Source organism: Uranotaenia lowii, chromosome 1 (assembly GCF_029784155.1).
Source record: "Uranotaenia lowii strain MFRU-FL chromosome 1, ASM2978415v1, whole genome shotgun sequence".
In the NCBI taxonomy this organism is placed as follows: Eukaryota; Metazoa; Arthropoda; class Insecta; order Diptera; family Culicidae; genus Uranotaenia; species Uranotaenia lowii.
Genome location: NC_073691.1, coordinates 181032627 through 181057654, shown reverse-complemented (window position 1 = coordinate 181057654; position 25028 = coordinate 181032627). Strand labels below are relative to the sequence as shown.

General features: G+C 36.5%; 1 protein-coding gene across 1 annotated transcript in view; it reads right to left on the bottom strand.

The window, feature by feature from the left end:
• LOC129739076 (calcium-activated potassium channel slowpoke) overlaps positions 1-25028 on the bottom strand; it is a 191324-nt gene that overhangs the window by 87981 nt on the left and 78315 nt on the right. Inside the window, exons 8-9 of the mRNA XM_055730463.1 lie at positions 8248-8358; positions 7349-7454 (exon numbers count right to left, since the gene is read on the bottom strand). Coding sequence (XP_055586438.1) covers positions 7349-7454; positions 8248-8358 — 217 coding nt within the window. The remainder of the gene's footprint in view (positions 1-7348; positions 7455-8247; positions 8359-25028) is intronic.

The following is a 25028-nucleotide window of genomic DNA, read 5'->3' as shown; positions in this document are numbered from 1 at the left end:
ATTACAGACTGTTCTGATAATTATAAATATATTATAAAATAACCGTCTTTTCAAAAATCGTGTAGAGTTCAACCAAATTATGGCTGCGTTCTGTTGTTTTCATCCAAGTCAAGCCAGCGGCTTGGCGTAGTGGTTAGAGTTCAAGTCATCTACGCTAAAGTTCATGAGATCAAATCCCGGTCATGGCATACATAGTACACTTTGTGTGGTCTGGTGGTTTTAGCATTTGTAAGATGCTAGCCATCATAACTTCGAAAAATGTACGCTTCGAGTTAAGGAAAGAAGATCTCTTCAAAGAAACATAAAGTTTCACTGAGATCCTATATGTGTGTGATCGTTTTAAGTGAAGTAAAGCCTAGTTCACACTAGGCAACTTGGACTGCGATTTCGGTTGCTGAGACTTGTTTTTGTTTACATTTGCATCTCGTCTCCCGACAAGTATGGGAGACCTTCAGCAACCAAGATGTAAACATAAAAAATGTCTCAGCAAACGAAATCGCAGTCCATGTTGCCTAGTGTGGACTAGGCTTAAGCGTTGTCATTTTTTGTCACTGCTAAATAAATTATAAATTGATAGCAAACACTATTTTGCAATATGTTTGAGAATAAAATGTTTTGTGAAAGAATCAATGTTTCTTTTATAATTTGCGGAACAGTTTATATTTATCTTTGCTTGGTACCTCAAAATGCATTTGAAGTTATGATACCAAAAAATAAACGAAACCAAATTCTTTCCCAACGCACCATGGGGATAAAAGTGTATAAACCACGAAGAAAATCAATATCTTCCCTCCTACATGAACCAATTCTTTGATAACACACTTTCTTTTAGTGAAAATGTCCGGAGAACCAATTGGACATATGTAGTTTCAGACGCCGTACGAGCTTACGAACGGAGATAAAGTGCTTAAAAAAGGGGTTAAAACCTCATTCTCCTATATTTGGAAAACAATCCAGAAAAAGTCTTTTTTGGACAAAACAGTTTCGAAAAAAATTGACTTATCTTGTGTGATTTTTTCCGAGGAATCAAATGACTGTCCAATGACACGCTTCGGAAAATGGAGTTACGGCTGATTTTTACCTCGATTTCCCTATATTTTTCAATTGTTTATGACAAAAGTAAGTTTGGACTTTTTCGGTCTTGAATGTAGATCAAACAACGGTGGTTTTTTAAATAGCCGACGTTTCGATCAGTTTTGTTGGTCTTTTTCAAGGGAATTTGCTGTCTGTTGTTTTTGTCGATTTCGTTTTAGACTCCTAGCCGTTGGACTAAAACGAAATCGACAAAAACAACAGACAGCAAATTCCCTTGAAAAAGACCAACAAAACTGATCGAAACGTCGGGTATTTCAAAACCACCGTTGTTTGATCTACATTCAAGACGGAAAAAGCCAAAATAAATTACCATATATTATTCCCAGTCGAAAACATAAACGTAAGTTTGGACTTTAAAATGTTGAACCATGTGTGATTTTTTCCTAGAAATCGAATGAAAGCCATTTAAGCTACCGCACGTATCGGAAAACAGATTTACCCTCAGTTTCCCTACATTTTTTTTTATATAGTTCAGAAAAAGCCGGACTTGAGAATTTTGAACCAAGAACCAAATGAGACTTGTCTTATGTGATTTTTTCCGAGGAATCTAATGAAGGCAATTATTTGAGTTACCGCACGTATCGTGAAATGAGTTTTGGCTGATTTTACCCTCAATTCCCTTATATTTTTTAATGAATTCAGAAAAAAGCATGTTCAAACTTGAAAATTTCGAACCAAATGAGACTTATTTGTGGACTTTTTTCCCAAGGAGTCGAATGAAGTCCCCGCAAACGAGTAATGGCCGTTTTACCCTCAATTTCCCAACATTTTTTTATATAGTTCTAATAAAGCTTGTTCGGACTGTAAAATATCGGAGCAAATATGACCTATTTATTATGATTTTTCCTGAGGAATCAAATGAAGGCTATTTGAGCCACCGCACGCATCCGAAACCGGAGTTATGACTGTTTAACCCTCGAATTCTTAACATTTTTCAATTAATTCTAAAAAAAACTTATTCTTACAGGAAAATTTAGGAACAAATCCGACTTGTCTGGTGTGGTGAATCGCATATCTATATTGTTAAATGTAGTTGTTACTGTTTTTACCTTAAATTCCCCTATATTTTTCTCATATTTCAGAAAAAATGCATGTTCGGACTTGGAAATTTAAAACCAAATGAGACTCAACTTGTGTGTTTTTTTTTTTCCGAAGAATCGAATGGAGCCATCACACGCTTCAGAAAATGGAGTTATGGCTTAACTATTTGAAAAATGTAAGAGAATTTAGGGTAAATAACCTCGAAAACAAATAACAAAAGATAGGTCTCATTTGGTTAAAAATATTTAATTCTGAACATGCTTCTTCTAAAAAATATTTGAAAATTGTTTGGGAATTGAGATGAAAACATCGGTACCTTCATGTTTCGATGCGTACGGAGGATCAAACAGTCTTCATTCGATTTCTCGGAAAAAAATCATACAAGAGAAGTCTTGTTTGAATCAAAATTTTTTAGTCCGAACTTACTCCGAAAATATGCCTCAATTGGTTCAAAATTTTCAAGTCCGAACATGTTTTTTTCTGAACAGTATTAAAAATGTAGAAAAATTGAGGGTAGATCAGCCATAACCTTATTTTTCGATGCGTGCGGTGGCTCAAACAGCCTTCATTCGATTTCTCAGAAAAATCACACAAGATAGGTATGTGTTTGTTCAAAAGTTTTTTAGTACAAATCAGTGTTTATCTGGAATATTTTCAGAACTAAAAATTGCTGGGATATGGCTAAAGCGCAAAAATGCCGGTTCCAGATAGAATCACGTGTCAATCTTTCAAAAAGGCTGTCATTCGAAATCTAACAGATTCATTTTTATTCTCAAAAGTCTTCTAACCAATAAACTCAAGATCCCTTTTTCCTAACCTTTTTCAATCCAACTCAAAGTATTCAAAATGCACATTTGTTACAAATGGAAATTATCAATAATAAACCGTCGCAACGACAGTTACGTAACACCGAGAGACATATGCGGGAATTTTTCCTTTGTGAAATTTCGATACATCAACGATTTTGGCAATCCAGAAAACTTATGAACAGTTTCACTACATTTTCATTACTCCCCTAAAACAGGTATAAAATAAATTGATTTGTAATTGGCTGGGAACAGTTTTTCAACGATAACCCACAAATTATTCTTTAGTGAAGATCGAAAGCGACACAAAATCATATAACGGTCAAACTTAAGGTTGCCAGAATTTTTCAGCACGTATCCGGGCTGGACAAATCCGGGCAATTTTATATAAAAACCTGGCAATATCCGGACATTTTATTTCATAATTGACGTCAAACATTCTGGGCAATATCCAGGCAAATTTTGTCAAAACTAAGAAATATCTCAACCAGAATCAATAGAAAGAAATTGGAACAAAATCCATCAAAACTCATCGACAGATTTAAATTCGTGACTGAAACAATTTTGAATGTTGATAGATTGTAAAGTACGGTTTTACACCTCTTTTTACTTTTTTTGTAAACATAATCTTAAGAAAATTTTCAAAAAATACATTCACATGTCCAACTTACAGCTTTCAACTTCCGCTTTCTTAAGCAGTAAGTGATTTTTTTCGAGCTATTGATAACTGATCTACACCTTTTTCCGAATCTTTTCGATTGTTTTCTTTTACCTTGAATAACAAGAAAACCGAGCGATTGTAGCTAAATATTGTCTGAATATCATATTTGAGTTACGTTGATTTACAAGCCTGCAAACTTCCTAAAATGTCATATTGACACTCTAGGAAGGTTTGGGGTAAAATGTACATCGTTTTAATTAATGAAAGTTTGCCGTGGAAATTACAAATTCGGGCAAAATCTGTCTAATTTCCAAATGTCAGGGAAAAGGAAGGCCTATCAGATTAACAGGCAAATCCTGAAAAATCAGGAACATAGAAAAATTTCTTGATGTTTTGCATGAAACAAAAAGTGCAGAAAGCCAGATGGAAGCTCATAGCCGGAAGAAAGCCATCTCTGTACATTTCTTCTCTTGCTTGTTTTCAGTTTTAAGTTTATCGTGATCGTCATTGGAAAAGGGAATAGAAGTTATCGCTTTCTCATATTGAATCCCTGCGAATGATAGGAAAACGTTAAAAACAATCATAATCGAAAACAGCATTCTTAAAACATGTTTTTACATTTAACTGCCAAAATGTTTTTATTTGTAATTATTTAAACAACTTCCAAATTCGAACTCATTTTGAGTTGCAGAGAGTGTCCTTTTTTGTTTTTGGAAATTAAACTCTTTCAGAATTCAATTTCTCCACTTCTGAAGGTAGGCATGAATTTTTTTTAGTGACCGAAATTTTGTTTAAATATGACGTAAATTGACATTTCTATTCCCTTGAATCAGGTTATGGTTTGATTTTGTGTTGCTTTTGAACAATATTTTTACGATATTCTCTAAGAGTACGTGTAATCTCATCATCAGATCATCAAATTATTTTAAAGTACCGAGTGAAATGTTCATTTGTCTTCTGATTGGTGACCCGAACGACCAATTACTCAACCGATTGCCAATACTACTAGCGAAAAAGCAATAAGGCTGCCAAATAAGAACACTCTGGTGAGTGTGTCCGTGTGGAGTAGACTGAGTCGATTTAGGGTCATTTTTTAACTTTTCAAACCCTGGGGTCCTAAAAATTTCGTTTTTGTTCAAAACTCATCCATGATTTTTCCAGAATTTTTAAGTCACGTTTACATGAGTGAATTTGATCTTTTATGTTCGTATGGGAAAACTGAATATTTTGTACATAATTCAACATCTTTTGTGAGCCAAATTATAAATTCTCTAAAGGAAATTTTCCGCAGAACAACTTCGTCGAGGACGCAACTTCCAATCTTATTAGGGTAAAAGTTATTAGCTGTTTAACAGGGGTATGTATTTTGGCATTGTAAAAACAATCAATTCAATTGACATCACTGCTGGGTGCTTATCGAGGTATTGCATGACAACTTTTCATGCAATACTTCGCAAAGCAACATCAGTGATGTCAAATGACTTTCTTGTTTTTCAATGTCAAAAGATATACATTTTTTTTTCCTCATAAGATACGAAGTTACGGTCTTCGACAAAGTTGTTCAGCGGAAAACTTCCTGTGAAGAATCTAAAAAATGGCACAAAAAACATTCGCAGGCTCGGTTCTACAGAAGAAACAAAAATTAAGTTGATTCTTCAGTACAAAATATTCAGTTTTCCCATACAAAACTAGAAGTTCAAATTTACTCATATAAACTTCTCTTAAAAATTCTGCAAAAAATCATGGATGAGTTTCGAACAAAAACGAAGCTTTGAAGATCCCAGATTTTGGAAAATTCAAATCGACTCAGTCTAGTGTAGAGTCAAGGAGTGATTAAACTTGAGTGTTGGAAGGACGAATCAATCGAAATTCATTATTTTGTGATAAATTTTTAGACAAAAGCAAGACGTAAAAAATTAGCTTTGTCAAGGCTTCCGAACCCTGTAAGAGTACAAAGTTAGGCTAAAATGAACTGTACTGTTTTCAGTGTTCTTTGATTGGAGGGTAAACTGTGAAATTAGAGCTCCATACTAGATGTTTCCTGAGAAGTTTTTTTTTATAGATTTCGCTCATTTGAGTGTCATGAGCAATTTTAGAGTTCAAAGCGATGCTGGCAAGTGGAAGGCAAATCTTCTAGGAAACATATTCCAATTAAAACTGTTATTTCGAATTATCGCTTAAAATTCTAAAGGGTGTTTCCGACATCGGATAGTTTTAGTTTTTAGTATCTATCCTCAACTGTTGAGTCGAATCAGGTGATTGACACACGGGTTCAAGGGCTCGATAAGATTTACTTTCGGAAGGAACATTTACCTTCTAAAATGACAGTTATGGTTAATTACCATTAAGCAAGTAATATAAGAAATTTGGATAACTCTTATCTCGCTCAAAAATGGCAGAAATTGGTCAAGCCATTTTTTGGTCGAAATGGTAGTGTAAAATTCGGTCGTCGGCTCTGTCGGCCTCAGCATAAACGACTGACAACCTCCTTCTAGAATTAAATTAGGAAACGAAACGTTTATCAGCGTTCGATCGATTATAGCTTAGACACAACTAAAACAGTATTCGGTTACCAGTTTAACTCAACAATTACTACACAAAATCTAGCATTAGCGATATTTAGTTTCACTCCCCACAGACTTTAGCTGGTGTTACCGTATTTCTACCCGTTTCTACAAATATACACAGTGAAGTAATTATGATAAAGGCCAATTTACATGGATCGTTAAGAGACAAAACAGAAATAAAGAAACTACAACAAAACTTTTTTTTTTTAGATACTCCCTGACGCTGGTGGAAATAGGTCACAGTTGTTTCTCGTTTTTTGTTTGTTTTGTTTTGTTTTTGGTTGTTCGAATGCGTAATTACTACGAAGCGGCGCTGTCGTCGGTGTCTGTCGTCTGATTTTTTTTGCTGTATTAAGTTGTTTGCAGCGAAGTATAGCAAAATACCTTGGGTGCACGGAATCGGTGCAAAAATTTGAGAGGCTGATGTTTCGTGTCCGTTGTGTGTGTGTTTGTATGTGTGCTATAGTTTGAGGGAGTGACTGTATTTTGTGTTGCTGTTTTTTTCTTTACCATTTGAAGTGTTTAAGGTGTATTTGTGAAGTAACTGTTTTCGACTGTTTCGAAGCAGCTTAAAAAAATCTGTTAAATTTGTGTGTGTTAGGTCAGTTTGCAAGCAGTAACGGCACTGTTACTAGCAGAGGGAGGCAACGTTACACGTTTTGTCTATGTATCGTGTGACCAACATCTTTTAAATAAGTGGTCGTGAATCTCGTTTTTAAGCTTTTTTTCCTCAGATTTAAGCTTTTTTTACCTTGAGAAGATAGGAGACGAAAGCTTAAATCTGAAGAAAAAAGCTTAAATCTGTCAAAACGAGGGGAAAAACAGGGGAAATCCGAAAGATGTGCTCCATACGGTTTGAATAGCGTTGCCGCCGCCTGGTTACTAGCGGGCTTGGAATGTTGCGTGACAGTGGTTGTGAATGGTGGTTTCTGAATCGCCACAGTGACAATGGGCTGATAATGTTCGAAATTCCGTTTGAATTCGGTCTTTGGGGAAACAATAAGTTCGGGATTAGTTCGTTAGAAGACGTTAAGTTTGTGTTCGTGACATTGTTAGAGACGGAACGAAAGATAACGATGTAGATGTGAGTCATTGGTTATGTTGGTGGTGTGAGTGTTATTTTTTTTTAGTTCGGTAAAAATTAGTTAATTTTTGAGACACTTGTGAGTGGGAAGTACCTTAACACGCTCCAAATCGACTGCATTCATCATAGTTCCCTGAAAAAACTCCACCGTCGTGTAATGTCGCTTCAAGAGACCTTCGAGTTCCAGATCAGGCTCCTTTCTACATTCGTATACATATTTGTACAGGTATTTTGGGGTTGATTGAATTAATATCGTTTGTTCATATTTGACATTATTTAGTAAATAGAAAAATAGTGATACGAAAACAAAGACTCAATAAAGCGGTGATTGAGAAGGGAGCACGAATGCGCTCCGCCAGCTCCGAATGAGGCGGTCAAACTGCAGCAGCGAGTCGTCACATCCGAAGCTGACGGAGTCGTTCACGCTCCCTTAGAAGAAACAAGATAGTTAAGCTGTACGATGACAGTAGCGTGAGCTTCAGAATAAAGCATAAGTGAATGAATGATGAAACAGGTGACTATCAGTTGAGAGTGATACTGTTACTAGATGACAATGATCGCTAAGATATATGCACAAAGATGACGAAAGAAGGTGAACAATGAGACAACAGAAGAAGAGAGTTATTAATTTGGAATGACTTCGTTACATAGCATTGAAACAAAATCCGGCCTAATGATCAGTAGTTTAATATTATAATTGATGAGTAGCGCGCTGGGCTCGTTTGAAAGCCATAATACTAGCTGCTTTCCTCAAGCTGGTGGTAGTTATATAAATGAAGGACTACGGAAAAGGAAGATTCTGTTTCTGTTGTATCCTTTCGGCTGACAACTCTAGCTAATACAATATGGTTAACTAATGTAAAATATAGATTCGCGCGATTACCAACAAACACATAACGGAAGTAGTAAACCAAAAAGTTATGGCAACTGATTTCGATTGGTGACAAATTGTTAAAAGAACAAGTAATGGAGTCACTGGGAAGGTCAACTTACCGATGTAAAAATACCACTTCAACGTCCACATCCTCACGATCTTCGTGTAAAAAATCCTTCAGGAAATGTGACACCGACTCGTACGTTATATGCCCGCACACCACGATATGTCTTTGGTTTTGATTCGCAAGTCATCGGTTTTCGTGATTGCGATCACACATCCACAACACAACCCACCCGTGAAATTCACACCACACAGAGGCGTCAGATCGCCCAGGTCGTTGAAGTAGAGGTCCAATCCAGATCCAGGGGCCAAACGGGTTGAGCGGCGCCCAGAATCCAAGCGCATCGGCAAGCAGGATTCCAACCGACGATTTTTTTTGGTGTGTGGAAAGATTCAATCAAGCGGAAACGAGACAAGAAATATATTAGAACATTTGGGAAGTATAGCGATTTCAACGACATTCACAAACAATACACTTAGGGACACAATGAACAACTAGGGGATTGGGTTGATGGATTGATGATTAAATCTTCGGTGAGGTAGCAACTTACGGACTTGCGCCACCTGGAACGAAAATAACCTTAATATGTATTAAATTTTGTTATGTGTGATAAACAGAACTTTAAAACTCAGCATTTGGTTAAGGTTTAATTGAGAAATCTGAACGTCCTTATATAAGAGTTCCGGAAGTGATTTTACATTTGTTGGTATTGACATTTCAATCGTTGGGTGAGAAAGTTTTGCAGCAAATTAGTTTAATGACAAAGAAAATTCTTCGACTTATTTTAGTAGACTGACTCGATCTGGAGTCATTTTTGAATTTCTCAAACCCTGGATTCCAAAAAGCTTCGTTTTGGTTCGAAACGCATCCATCATTTTTTTTTGCAGAATTTCAAGTAACGTTTACATTAGTAAATTTAAAATTTGAGGTTTGTATGGGAAAGTTAATTATTTTGTACTGAAAAATGAAGATCATTTTTGTTTATTCTGTGAAATCGAGCCTTCTAATGGTTTTTGTGCCATTTTATAAGTTCATTTAAGGAAAGTTTCCACTGAACAACTTTGTCCAAGACCGTAACTTCGTATCTTATTACGAATTATGATTTAACAGGGGTATGTCTTTTGGCATTGAAAAACAATGAATTCAATTGACATCACTGCTGGTGCCTCGCAAAGTGTTGCATGAAAAGTACCCGGATCGTGGCGCGTCTCACAAACGGATCGATTACTGTCAAAAGAAAGCTTGTCAGTTAAAAACTGTCCGATATTTGTTCGTTTTTCCGACCCATTTCCCCGCTGCCTTCAACAGTTTAGAAGACAGAAATCGAAATCGATCGGTTCGAATCGGTTCGGTTTTGGTAGGAATTCGGTCTGTTTTTCTGGGCCGAGCTAAAACCACTTGAAAACAAAGCGATAAGTTTTGGTTTTCAACCGCGGCGATCTGGTTTTTCATAATGTGCTGTCATTTGTGAACCGAAATTCGAAAGAGGACGAAGCTTGGGCCTTCACATTGAAACTCTACTGGTAAAATTTCCAGATATATTCTCTATCCAAAGTTATTGATAATTCCTTATTAACATTCTAGAGAGTACCATAATCGCATCAAACACCTCCACAACATCCGCTGCATGATCGGTGATAAAATGCAACCCAAGAGAAGTTTCGGAAAGTGCAGAACCTCCTGTATCAGCGTCGTCGCCTGGAGACCGGAGTCAACTGAATTGGCTGGAAAAGCCTCATTTTTGTCGATAAATTTTTCAAACAGAATCGATAAAAGAATGTAAATTGGCTTAACTTAATTTCAAAACAAATATAATTCCAGAAAACTCGAACGAAAATACATACAACAGGGCAGAGCGTTCGGATCCAGACCATTTTTGCCGGTTTTTTCGGAAAACTGACCGATTTCGGTTGGAAAACTGTCCGAATTTGATCAGAAAACTGATTGTTTTGACAGCACACTCGCAAAAACTTATAGTCTGTCAGGAAAGTTGTGCCACCAGGGCACTGGATTGGTCCGAATTTGGTTGATTTTCTGGTCTGTTTTCTAACCGATTTACGGGTTGATCGGACCAAATTCTGACCAATTTTGGTCCAATTTTTCGATCCGGGTAGCCATGCAATCCCGGATCGGAGCGTTTCTCACAAACGGACCGATTACTGTCAAAAGAAAGCTTGTCAGTAAAAAAACGCCCGATTTTCTGGACCATTTCGCTGCTGTTAAAAGCAGCGTCGAAGACAAGACTTGACAGCTGAATCAACAGAATCAAAGCAATCGAAAAATTCCCTTTAATTCAACCACGGTTACATGACAGTTAAAATCGGTCTAGATTTGGTTTAAATTCGATCAGTTTTTTCTTGGCCGGAATGATAAACAATCATCGCGCGCGTCGTCTATTTTCGAAACGTTCCACCGCGGTTTCAATCATAGCAATCATAGTTTTTTATGTCATAAACATTGTTCGGTTGAAAGCTTCGGTAAACCAGTTCAGATTCATAGAGGTAACGCGAGGGTGTTAGCCTGCCGAAAAATGTTCTGTTTCAGTGATATTTCATTTTTTTTAAATGTTATGTGTCATGTACATGTTAAATGAAATAAATTTATTACGAATTACTTGAACTTGGGAGCTTACCTTAAAATCCGGACCAATTGTTTTGACAGTTAGTTTTTGACATCGCGTCGTCAGCAGGATTGGTCCGAATTTGGTTAGGTTTCTCGTCAGTTTTCGGACCGATTCACGGGTTGAACGAACCAAAACCCGACCGATTTTTCGATCTGGGATATCACGCTAGGTTCCCGGCAGTGATGTTTATTGAATTTATTGTTTTCAATGCCAAAAGACATACCCCTGTTAAACAGGTTATAAGCGTTTTGCCTAACAAGATACGGAGTCGTTCAGCGGAAATTTTTGTCTAGATAATTTATAAATTGGCACAAAAACTATGAGCTCAGTTCCACAGAAAAAATGAAAATGATGTTGATTTTTTTAGTAAAAAATATTCAATTTTCTCATATAAACCTAAACATTCAAATTAACTCATGTAAACGTTACATGCAAATTCTGCAAAAAAATTATTGATGAGTTTTGAAACAAAGTTTTCTAGGCTCCAGGGTTTGAGAAATTCAAAACTTGACCCCAAATCGACTTAGTCTTTTAGTTTAGATTTCGTTATCAATGCAGCTGGTCCAATCAGTTGCTAGCTCACCGGTACAGATTTCTATCCGAAGGGGTTAAACTTGGAAAGGCATTTTTTTCGGTTGTAATTTGAACTACAGGACTTGAGGGAAGGGGTGTGAAAAAACGGAAACAATATCTTGGGAATCGTTTTGTTATGTTTTGAAAGTTTGAATTGTTTGGTCTTGAACATGAATGGTTATTAAAGAAATACAAAACCAAAGCAATATTTACTTTTTGACAATGAAATAAGAACCAAATGAAAGGAAACGGGAATGGGACTTCAAATGGAATCTGAAGAACAGTTTCACAGATGACGAAGACAGTAGAAGATTGGAGAAATAGACAAAGCGAATAACATAGAAGAGGTTGCACAGTAGAGAGGGACTTCGTGGGCGACATTGGACGACAATGAGAGGATGGATGCTTGAGCTTCTGGAGCTGTGGATTATTGACTGGAATACACAGTACTTCTAACGTTAGCAGGACTGGATTTGACAAACGGGAATAACATTGAGCTCATGCCGTTATTTATTGGAAAGGGTTTTTGGGGAGAAGCGATAGCTTATTCCGATATGACTCCTTAGGGGACATGGGACAATTTAAGAAACAAAACAAATGTCTCCGAGTTTTTTCACTCTCAGTGACATCCATGGTCTTGATGAAAGCTTTGAGCGGTTAGGTCAGGTATTTTTTTCATTTTCTGGGAGCTTTCGGGAGGAAAAGTATTTAAAGTCCAACGGATCGGGACTAACACGTCCTCTAGAGAAAAATGAGCTGCGATTAACTACATTACGGTTCTCCTTTGACCCGTAAAGAGTAACGCAATCAATTCGTTGTGAAATCGATCAGAGAGATTTTACTTTTGCTATTTCAACGGTTACCGAAACATTTCGCGATCGTGTTCGTCTAGTTCGACTGCTTACACTGATTTGTTTAACTTGACATCTTCTTTTTTTAACTCATGATATCGGAAAAATGTTAGCTTGTGCGAAAAATGTAATTTCGGCTATATCTACAATGTCTCGAATTGGTTCATATATTAAATTGAACTTCAAAACTACCACACTACTGTTTTACAGTCTACAAGCGTCGATCAACCAGAGCTTTGCCCGAATTAGTTCGAGATCCATTCGAGGTGATTCGGTATAACTGGCGATACTACACACTACACTACTGCTACGGGATGCTTTACAGCGGACGGATTCGGCCACAGGTTGTGGCGAAACAGAACCCACTGTGAAGATGCAAACACAAATTTTCAGGAGCAACGTAATGCAAGATAACTTAACTACTGTCTACCCAGGTGCAGTCATGCAGGTGCAAAGTTCTACTTTTTTACAGGAAAAATAAACAGATATCCATCCGTGCACAAAGATTCATCCATTGAAGGTGGATATCCCAACCCAAGCATCGGTTTCGTAAAATTCAATGAAAAGAACAACAACAATAGAAAAACAAAACATCTCGTACGACAGGAGATTTTGTATTTTGGTATAAAAATCACGATTTGAAAACAAAAATGAATGGAAACAAAATGTAACATGACGTTAAACGTAATTTGTGTGTTTTATCTGTGTGTTGAGAAAGTTATGATTGTTACAGATTGAGGTTTTTTTTTTCATATGATACACATATCACTTATCATTGTTATTACTTTTACTTTTATTACATAATAGTTCTCACAGTTCTTCAAATGCTGTATTTGATGAAGCCCCAAAAATCAAGCTTTGACTCATATTCCGTTTTCGCGTAACCTGAACTGTGGAGGGCATCTACTACAGAGAAAATTTAGCTTACAATATTTCGAAACTTAAAATAGATTCAACATTCCTGTCAGCGAAACGGTACAGCAACAGCAATTTATATCGGTAAGTTTTTGTTTCCTAAGAAAGCATTGCAATGCATTGCCGTCATCGTTCGTAAGTTGGATCACGAATAATGACGACAATTACTTCACTCTGCTGTTCGTCAATGAAAAAACAGATTTTTCTAAGATACGCTTAACCCACACTTACGCAGAAATGCACAAACGCTCAAAAACAACAAATTTTCTAAGACCGGTATAAAAATTTCTCACTATAAACGCGGTGCACTTGGCTTCAAAAATGTGTGACAAAGTAACTTTAAATGTGTCGCATGTTCCTTGAAAATGACCTAATGTTTTATTCACACATTGCATTCCATCTTGCATGTAGAACATGAACTCGGCTTTTTATAACCAGTAACTAGCTTTCTAATATCGGTGTAATCGTGCAAACTGGGTACTAAAAACTCAACTTCAATACCAACCCATCCCCCATCTAAAGATCATCTAGTTTAAACCATTCCGATGAATGCCACTGGTCCACTTGGACGTTTTACATTGAGAAGTGAGTGCATTGTGTAGATATACCACTATTATTACCTAGAACGTTTTTTTCTTACTTACAAAACCTGTCACTGGCGTCGATACACAGTTGTATAGTTCTTTCAACTTTTAAACGTCTACTTTGACAACCCTAACGGTTGGATACTGGTTGCTGATTATGATGTTGAACAGATGTTTCAAATTTGACCTAGAACAATAACACAAACCTACACAGCTATGCCTGCAGTTTAGGTCGTTCGACAGTACAAATGAACAAATGGGCATGACTTCGGGAAACCAAAGTGTGTACGTGTGTGTGAATGTGTTTGAAAGTGATACATCTGGTTGACACCAGAACTATTTCCACTGACTATACTGACATTATTCTTGGAAAATGTATTTGATTCTATTCGAGATTTTCTAATAACAGTGCTGCCAATAATGGCCGTGAGAAATGTGCCGCCTTTGCCTATGAATTTTTTTCATAACAAATTCCCTAAAGAACGCAAAAATTGACAACTCCCTAACTTCCACTGATTTGACAGATGTGTCGAATGTAGACTTTCAACTGGGATAACAGAACATAGTGCTGCGAAAAATAGTCTGGAAAGCACTCTGGAAACCAACATTCCGTACCGTAAGTAACTCCAAACATTGTGCACCGGTGATCCTAAATCTGTTTGATTACATTTGCTTTAAAAATTTATTCAACTTAGACTCAGTTTTTAACCAGGGCTTTTATACATGGTGGGGTAGAGTGGACTCCCTAGTTTCAATCCGTCGCTGAAGAGTGCATGCGCGAGTTAGCGGAGTCGGAGTGATTTCGCGTGGTGGGGGAAAAGACGCCATTTTTAGTAGTCACCATGCCGTGGACAGGCGAGCATCGTGGTTTTGTAGTCGAAACGTTCTTTAAAAACAAGGATAGTGTGGTGGCGACCCAGCGTGCATTTCCTATACGGTTTCGTTTGAGTCGTCCTGATAGTGTTCCTGATGCTAAAACCATAAGGAAATGGATTGCAAGTGCACGGGCGACAGGATCTGCACTACCTATAAAACCACTCGGACAACCAAAGAGTGTGAGGACACCAGAAAACATAATAGCGGTAAGAGCGTCTATTGAACAATCTCCATCGCGCTCTGCGCGGAAACATGCTGCTGCTCTTGGAATTTCGGCCAGAACGGTGAGGCGAATTTTACACTCAGACCTTCATTTACACCCGTATAAGATGATGGTTGTTCAAGAATTTATGCCAGCAGATTTTGTTAAACTTACAGGATCTTGAAAGCCCTTAAAGAAGCAATTGTTGATGTTATCGCTGGAATAACGCCAGATTTGCTGCGTAGAAACTTCATTGAACGGCTAAATATGTGCATCGCTCGTCAAGGTCGTCACCTGGACGATATCATTTTTATAACTTAATAAAAAATAAATGGCATTGTATGTAGATTTCAGAATAAAAAGCTTTTGTAATAATCTTGTATGGTTTTTATACAATCAACCGATCAAATCAGGGAGTCCACTCTGCCCACACTGTATCTACGGGTGGTGTAAAATAACAAACAGCCCAATCGGCCATTTTCGTGACATTGTTTACAAAACAAGAAGGGAACAAAGTGCATCAAGCACAGATACTTCAGGCCCTTTTAAAGCCTTGAGCAAACAATTTCGCGCGTAGGGTTGCATTCAATGCCATAAATGGAGTTTTGTTTAACTCTAAACGTGCATTAGTCCACTCAGCTGATTGCTCTGATTGCACATACACATGAGCATAAATTACAAAACAGATAAATCTTTTTTCTGTATAACAAATGGTTGATCATTTTAGAGATTTTCTGCTAGTGAGTAGGGTTGCCAACATCATTTTTCAAATTTCTGGGAAATGAGAAATCAAAATCAGAAATTTCGGTCAAAGTGAGGACCTTTTTTCCAAAAATCAGGGAAAAACGGAGGCTTATCAGGTAATCAGGTAAGGTCTCCAAAAAAACAAGCAAATCCTGAAATGTCAGGCACATTTTAATCTTAAATCAGTTTTTTTTTTGTTTCGAGTTCATAAAGGATAGAGAAGTCTTCGTATGGAAAATTTCTCGTATGGCCTTTTCCAGAAATGTGCTAAGAAATGGACACCCAAATTTTCCGCTTATTTCATTGCACAAGGGTCTTCCGGAGTTGCAAAAGGCATCGCTGTAACAAGGCATCGTTTGTCCCGGCATGGGAATGAGGTTGAACTGCCTTGGTGCAACAGCGAGTGGGCCATTTAATGCTTGAATTCAATGGGAGGAATGCTTGAAGAATGCTTTGATTCAAAGCATTCCAAGCATACATTTTGTTGAGCTGGTAGTGTTTTCCACATGTCTTTTTGTTCACTTCTGTGATTCGAAGATAGCAATTTTTTGTTCATTTTTATAAGTTGGTTTTGAAAACTGAGCGATTATCTGGGAAGATTTTTCCAGGAACTGCCGACGACGAAGACAGGTAAAAAGTTTGACTTAAAATTTGTTTGATATTTTTTGTTTTGAAAAATCAAAACATCATAATAGATTTATAATTTGAACTGTGAAGATCAGATTTGTTCAATGATTTTTCGAAATAGAAATCTGTTTTGGTTCAAATTAAATATTCGTTTTCAGTAGATATTTCACATTTTTTATCAGTTTCAAATGCGATAAATCTATAGAAACTCATATCTACCTGCTATTGTTCTTAACCCTTCGTTTCATAAAGTAACAAATTTGCAACAATTAATGTATGGAAAAATGGAAAAATCGTATTTTATTTTAATTTTTTTTCTTGATGTACTAATCATTTTCAACTGTTTAAAATGATTTTTAAGGAAAAATAAAAAAATATGAAACGAAGGGTTAATGTTGTTATTATTTAGCGGACCAGTTGTTGCCAAACAACTTGTAAACAATGAGAAATCAGCTGTTCGTTTTACAAGCTGGGAAATAGCTGATCCCGGCAACCATCCTGGATAGCTTTCAGGGCCGGAAGTTTCATTGACATGACCCTCTGGGATGGGAGTACGTCCCGGCCGATGGCAGCCTTGATTTCACGAATGAATTGGTTCAAGGAAAGTCTGTGAATCAGCTGCCAAGAAGTGGAGCAGTGGCGTAAGGATGAAGATAAATTATGAAGTCGGCTGCCACCTGGCGAGTAAATATTCGCACCGATGTGTGCGGATTGGTGAAGTTTGGTGAAAAAAAATCAAATTGATAAAAAAAAAACAACGACATAACAACAGATTACAAAATAAATATCCTGCTTCTCTGATAATTAGAATAAAGCTCATTAAAGGTGACGTCATATAATACACCACTATCAAAGCACGACTGCCTCGTCCTTATTTTTTATTAAAATTCTTTAAAACGAAACGTAAATAATGTCAGAGCCTGTCACGCAGGGGTGTCAGGTGTCCTGATTTTTCAGGATTTGTCCTGATTTTCGAGAGGCCGTCCTGATTTTTCAAAAACGCTTGGGTTGTCCTGATTTTTGAAAAATGACCTCTAAAACGTCCTGATTTGTCCTGATTTTTATAAAATATCTAAACTTTAAGTAAATTTTTCGTGAAATGGTGAGAAAATCAAACAAATCTTTAATAAAATAGTTGAACTTGTTTTACCGATGATAATCTTTGGTTCAAATGATATCTAAATAGTGTTTATCGTTATTGACCTCGGGCCAGCCAGGGTTCTTCTCGCTTTAGTTGCATAATTTGAGGCGTCTTCAGCACCTGAATTTCGCCTTCAGTTATGCAATCTAAGCAGAGCTGCATGTTATTTTCGTCAATTTAATGGTGTCCTGAAAAGTCCTGATTTTTTTCATGGCGGTGTCCTGATTTTTGTCAAAACCACCTGCCGCCTCTGCTGTCACGTACCTACTTCTTCGCCGCGCCTACTTTGTGTCAAAGTTATTCCACCCGTAGTTAGAGCAAGTTCACTGGTGTTGTGAAAAAGTGGTAGAAATTTTGTCACTATTAGCATATTTTGAAAATTTTGCCATGAAAAAAAATTTTCAAGATCTCTGGCCTTCAAGTTTTTTAACAACACGTGTTGTATATTCGCATGCTGTGATGCAAAAATAAAAATATTTCTATCACATACGGCTGAAATTGAAACAGTGACGTAAAAAAATACAACGCCCATAGATCTTGAAAACACTTTTTCATGGCAAAATTTTCAAAATTTCAAAATTTTCACCACTTTTTTCCAACACCAGTGAACTTGCTCTTATAAACGCTCAGGTTTTTAACAGTTGTTACAGATCCATGGATGCCAAGTATTAAAGATAAGAAATCAGGGCGATTTGGAAAAAAAGTCTGTGTATGTCTGTGCAAAGCGAAAAAGAAAATTTGGTACCAAACTAGGCGTGTGAGGTCAATTTGGTTTCGTATTTATTTTTGGGTTTAAAAACATACAGTAAACCTCCTTTTTGCCGATCTTACTTAAAAGTTAAGTTTTAACAATTGATCGGCGTAAAACTGATGCATGCAGGTGAGATTCCCAGCTTTATCTCGCATAAATCGTTTGTCCCGGCATGGGAGCAGACATTTTGAAAGTCTGTTAAATCTGTGCACGTTGGGCAAAAACCAGGGCAAAATCTGTGTCTGAGCAATATCTGGATGAAGGGTTTTTGATCAATTTGGCCGGATTTTGTCAGGTTTTTTTTTATATAAAATTGGCCGGATTTGCCCGGCTCAGATACCTGCTTAAAAAATTCTGGCGATCTTAGCCAAAACCCTTGTTTGGTACCAAATTCGTGGTTTTTCCACCTATCGCCGGTATTGCGAGTGCGACCTTTGAAAAATTTTAAAAAAAATATCCCTGTAGGAAAAATTCACCTGTTTAACCCGATTGTATCGCCGAAATTGCAAGTTGGGTGGCACTTTCCAACTGGGATAACATTTCATCAAGAGCGATTGATGCGCACTCTGGAATCGATATTGCGTACTGTTGGGTAAGTTATCCAAAAAACGAAATCGATTGTCCAGTCAGTATGGTCAGTGTCGTTTTGGAGTTTATTTTTCCTTCAAATTAAAAAGTGTTAGTGAAACACAAAGCATTGTGTCACGAACACTTCCAGCCAGTGGCAAATACTTGGAAAAACTTGGATCTCAATCGCTCAGTTTTCAATCAATTTTCATTCAATAAAAAATGGATTTAGTACTGCATGGTAAAAACAGAATTTAGTTCGGCGAGGCGCAATATTGAGTCGCTTTTTAGATCTGAACTGAATAATACGTGGTACAGTTTATCTCTTGGTTGATTCCACTTAATTTTTTTTTGTTTATGTTTATTCGCACTTTTTCCGGGAATTCACTTTCGATCGGTGGTAAGAAATAAAACCAGTTTCAAACCTCTAAGATCAACTTCAAAAAACCACAAAGATTCGAACCAATGCTTTGGGAACCAACCCAAGTATCTGGTATCAAAAACTTAGAATAAAATTTATAAATAGTAGGCGTAGTTTTAACCTATTTCAAACAACATATATTCTTTTCTGGAACAGGAAAGTTATCAAATTTTTTGATCATTCTTTTTGAAATGTCGAAAAAATGTCATAGGCCTCCGGCATCCGATTTTCTCAGTGTATTGAAGAGACCATAGTGATGGAACCAAAGTGAATACGGTGGGGCTGAAGTTTTCCGATCCTGGTTTCTCGTATCGGTGGAGCAAGGTCAAATCTTCCGTCCATAAGATTGGGTGAGATTTTAATTTTAATCTCTTGCTTGTTTACATTCGATAAATCAACACTGAAATCCGGTCTAACTTGATGGTTTAATTGTAAACGATACGGAATTCGATATGAGGGAATCGCGATTAAAACTCGACAGAGTTCATCAGCTATTGGTGCATTGAAGGCAACAAAGCCAGAGATTCTATGACTGGTGATTGCAAGTAAATAGATAGCTTTAATCAGTTTGTGTTGTGATCATTCAGTTATTCTTTGATGTTGTCCTGGCAGCCCTTATTAATCCTTGTATGTATTTCCTCATAGTGACCCTAAAGTAACACGGAAAATAATAAAAAGTTTAAATTTACCGAGATGGTAAACGCTCGTGAAAAATAAATGGGTATGTAACTTCTACCTCTTCGAGGTAAAACTCACCTCGGAGCGAGGTAAAGTTTTCCTAAATCGAGCTGAATAAAGATACAATTCACCTAGAAATAAGGTAAATACAAAAAAAACCGTTCACCAAGGTGAAATGTACCTGCTTAGAGCTGAGTAAAAATGTACAATTCACTTAGGAAAAAGGTAAACACAAAAAAAGTTAACTTCTTCCTCGTATTAGGCCTCGGAGTTAGGCAGTTTTCAGTTGTGCAATCGTGCCCAATATACGGAAAGTCGGAACAAAACGATAAATCTAGCTTTCAATTTTGTTTAGTTTTGATAGTTTCTGTTAAAAATGCTTTGTTTATGTTACAGATAGCCGAAGTGAGCTTGAAGATGGGTTTCGATATCGTTCCGGAAAATCCACAGCCAATTTCGTTTTCGTTTATTTTTGTTGATGGACCAACCAAAGGGCCAAAGCCAAGGGTACCATTTACCTTTTTAGTCAATGAGTGGAAAAACGGTACAATTCACGCTTTTTGCTAGGTGATTGAAAAAGTTAAAATTTACCTCGAAAGAGGGGTAGTAAGAGATATTCTACAGCTTAGAACAATTATTTTCAGTACCTTATAAATGGAAAAAAAATCAAAGGTGTCATCGAGCAAAAAATTAAAACATTTTTTTTATTCTCGGATAACTCAGTGAACCTTTAGAAAGTAGCTTCAACGATAAAAAAAATGAAGAACTCGAACAATGATATCTAAGATTTTAAGCATTATTCTGTAACTATTAAAAAGTAAACAATGCTTTTGTTACAAAATTCTTGTGATTTTGAAGTTTCTTCGAACGTACAATTTCCTCAGCCAATAACTTGTTTACATTCGGCCTTTTCTAAAATTGATAATGTTGAGGAAATAGCAGGTTGTTTTAAACGGTTTTAATCATAAATTTACCTTTTTTAGTTCTCACTATGAGAATTAGATGGCGCTGTACACGTAACTCAACAAAGTTGGTTCACATGCAGCGCTATCTGGATACGAAAATCAGAACTAGCACTGGTCGGTATTGGTTTTATGCCGATTTTAGTAAACCCTGTCTAAAGGCGGGGTTGGGGTTTTGAGGGTTTAAAATCGAACTTCGATCAGGTTAAAAATCATTGTTGTTGGAGGTCGATCTTTTTCATTCTAGTTTCAACTGTTTTGATTATGAATTTTGTTTTTACAAAAAAAAATCATTTTCAAAAAGTTTCCAGAAAACAATCGCCGAAAACTTTTCCGAATCCATGTTTTTTTTGTCATCACCTTGAACAAATTTAATTAAAAGTAAACTTCGATTAAAAGAGTTTTTCCCCGTTTTAATGAAATGTTGCTCTCAAAAGGCAGCGTTTGAAATATTTTGACCCCAGATTTGTATTTCTGTTTCCACTGACACATGATTTTTTTTGTACAGAAGATAGACTGTACGAATTAAACATGAGTGACATCCATCTGCAAATAAAAAAAAACAAATTGAGTTTTTCAAGGTTGAACATCTAGGTTGATCGTACTGCTCTCTGGATTTGATTTGACATCAGCTCATTTCTTGTCAAGTAATGTGAAAAAAAAACGGAATATATAATTGTTTGTGAAAGAGTAATAAATCAACTCTTTTGTTTAATTTCGATTACACAGCTGGTAAAGTTGTTAACTTAATTGAAAAATAATAATACTTCTATACAAGGAGTAACAAAAAATGCAACAATATTTAAAATTCTATATGGATTTAATAGACTTGTTCTATTGAAACCGTATTTACTCAGTTACTTTTTAAGTGCTATAGATCAGAATGTCAGATTCGTTTCAATGCAAGCAATGCAACAACGATACTTAGCTCAGGCCTAATGACTTGTACCAATACTAAAAACATGTATGTATCTTAACCGGGCTAATGTGTATTCAAGTGGAGGACCTCATGAACTTTTTCTCCAGTTTGTCAGTGCGTTTAGTATAGAATCTACAGGATGCCTATCACCCAAGTGTTCACATGCATCGTACAACATATTTATGTGAACAATTTTTGTTTTGCTTTTGAGAAACCTTACAATTTTGGTTTTTCATGTGTTCTAAATGCTACCTTTCAGTGCTCTGATCTGACGTATCTGATGTCATGGGTTGATAATTTTAAAGAAGATCAAGTTTCCTGTTGTTTTCGCACCAGAAAAGGCTTTGAGACGTTTTTGAATTTCCTTTTTTACACATACAACAAACTCCTCTGGTTTTCGAAATATTGATTGTTTTTTAAATATGTATGTTTAGTAGGGTGGCAGCCAAATGTGTCATGTCAAACTTAGAAAACCGGCCATATACATTTTATAGATAACCCAGAAAAAACTGACCTATGCAAAATTTCAGCTCGATCGGACTTGATTTGGGAATGCCTCAAAGCGCTCAAAGTTTCGGATTTTTTACCCTCAAAAATCACCAAAGGGGGCATCCAAAGGAAATCGAAATTTTAATTTTATGCCAAATGGCTTAAAAATGCATTAAGCGTCGAAATCTGCACCCAAAGAGAAGGCTACAAAATTTTAATGCCGATCGGAGCTAACTATGGGCCGAAATTGCGCTGAAATTTGCATTGAGCCAAAGATGGCATGATTGCTTTCCCGTCACTGGCATACAGACTCGAGCTCTTGGGAAAAATGATGCAGGACCACTACATACAAATATTCAAGCGAAACAAGAAAAATGGGATTTTCAGCCTTCATCCCTGAAACAAGAAAATAAAAAAAAAACTGCTGTCGATGAGAATCGAACGCACAACAATTTTCTACCTTCATCTTGCCCATCCGTCAGCTTTTCCAGTGTACCATCCTCCTCTATCTGAATCTCTATCTAACATGTAAACGTTTTTATTTTGTTTCTTTCAGTCATACGCAGTGCAGTTGCGCTGGGAGATTAAGGTCGGCAGTCTTAAATTGAATCATCGCCGCTTGCTTTTCCATCTTATGCCAATTACGTTGAAATATTGAGAACTCATGATTGGAGTAAAGGCTTAATTTAGGGTGTGTTGTTGTCTCGAAAAAAAAATGTTCGGTCAAAATCGCCTTTAGGATTTCAAAAATCACCTGAGGTGAGACCAAAGGAAATCCGAAAAATCGAAATTTTAATTTTTAATACAAATGACATAGAAATGCATGAAACGTCGAATGTGGTGTTATCTCGAAAAAAAAGTCGATTTTTGGCCTTTTTTTTTAGATAACACCAGATCTCAACATTTCATACATTTTCAAGCCATTTGGCATCAAAATTAAAATATCTATTTCCCGGAATTCCTTTGGTCCTCCCTTAGGGGATTTTTGAGAGTAAAAAACCAAACTTTGATCGTTTAGAGGCACCCCTAAATCAAGTCCGATTGAGCTGAAATTTTGCACAGGTCAGTTTTTTTGGCCCAATCTACGAAACGTGTATGGTCGCTTTTCAAAATTCGATCATGCATGTTTCCCGTTCATCCATAACCACCCTGTATAGTAATCGTTGTTGAAAATTCCTGTGGATAGAATCAAAGATTTTTTTCTATTTCTTTCTTCAGCAATTATGGGTGTTTTGTTTCCGTGTAGATGCCACCTATCAACGGTAGTTGATTGAATGCCCAAATATCCAATTGCACGATCCAACGATACCTCCTATAAATAACGAGCGAATGTCCAAAAATTCAACGGAAATAATCAAGTTACACAGGATTGATTATCATAAGCATTTACAATTCAGACGACATTGAAATTACACATTTGCTTCCTCTGAAGGTACATCGAATAAAGAAGTCAAAACAAGGTAGCAGAAAAATAAATCAAGAAAACAAGAGAAATTAACGAATAAAAAATTTCTACGACTGACAAGAAAAGAAAACATAACAATCATCTCGAATCCTTTCGTTGATAGGAAGAAATATAGATATTACAAACAAATAAACACTACAACGAATACACGCTTATTTATTTTTAGTTGGTATAAACATGGCGCCATAAGGAAAATGTTTACAGTTCCATCCTAGATCGAAGAATTTCGGTGTTTATGTATTCTGATTTGCATAGAAAAGAGCATGGGTCAGATTGAGTTTGTCAGCAAGACCGGAAAAGTGGTGTGCATTTGTTGGATAGCTAGAAAGAATTCTATCATCACAACGGGTATAAAAAGGTTAACGAGACACCTTTTGGTTTCGAGATACATAAGAAGTGGGTATTTTTAACTTTCAGTACAGAGGGGTTTGTATATCGGTTTGAGCACGACACTTGAGAAGTGAGTTTTGGGTTCATTATATTGGAAAAATAGTACAAGAGAGAAAGGTTTAATTTTTTTTACACACATACTTAGGTACAAAACAGATAAATTACATATAGCACAGATTCGATTACACCGACACAATGGCATCCAATTGTATCGTTTACGACATTCAAGTATGCAATAGTTACATTTCGTAGATTTAGCTCAACTATTGTGACAAACCATTCAATTCAATATATGCACGACAGTCTTACGTTCTATGAGTCCCCTCAAAGAAGGTTGAAGAAGGTCGGGATCGTTCTATAAGTGACCATTTTCATGGAAGTGAAATTTATCAGCTCCAGACTTTCACTAGAATGAACACAACTTTTTTTTTGCATCTCTTCGTCCAACCCTCTTTGGAAAAGTTCATCGAACATTGGATATCATTTGTTTCTTTCCTATATAGTATTCCCGGCTCGGTGGTGTTATGTTGGTGTTTGTGCGAAGGCTGTGGTGAGGATAGGATCGTTTTTTCGGAATTGATGTTTCTCGAAAGCTACAGAGTTAATAATCCGTCTAAAAGACTGAATGAGTAAATAAGGCAGCTATAATACACATATATAATATTCTTAGAAAGGGCACTTATTCTTGTTCTTTTTTTCATTACGATTCTAAATTGAAAATTACGATTCTAATTTTGATTGTGAGCTCTGGTTCCAAATTCTAAACTTTAAATCTCAATAGCTTATGTTCGGCTTTCGGTCTTTCGGTCAAGAATTACAACACTTTTTATGTGCTCTTAATCCAACGTTTCGAATTCTTTTTCAAGGAATTAAACATTCGTTCTATAGTCCGAAACAGAAGAACTGTAGCACGAATGTTCGATAGCTTGAAAAAGAATAAGTATTTTGAAACGTTGGATGAAGGGCACATGACAAGTGTTGTAATTTTTGACCGAAAGACCGAAAGTCGAACATAACCTGTAAATCACTCCCGGTCGAAATATTAATAAATTTTAATT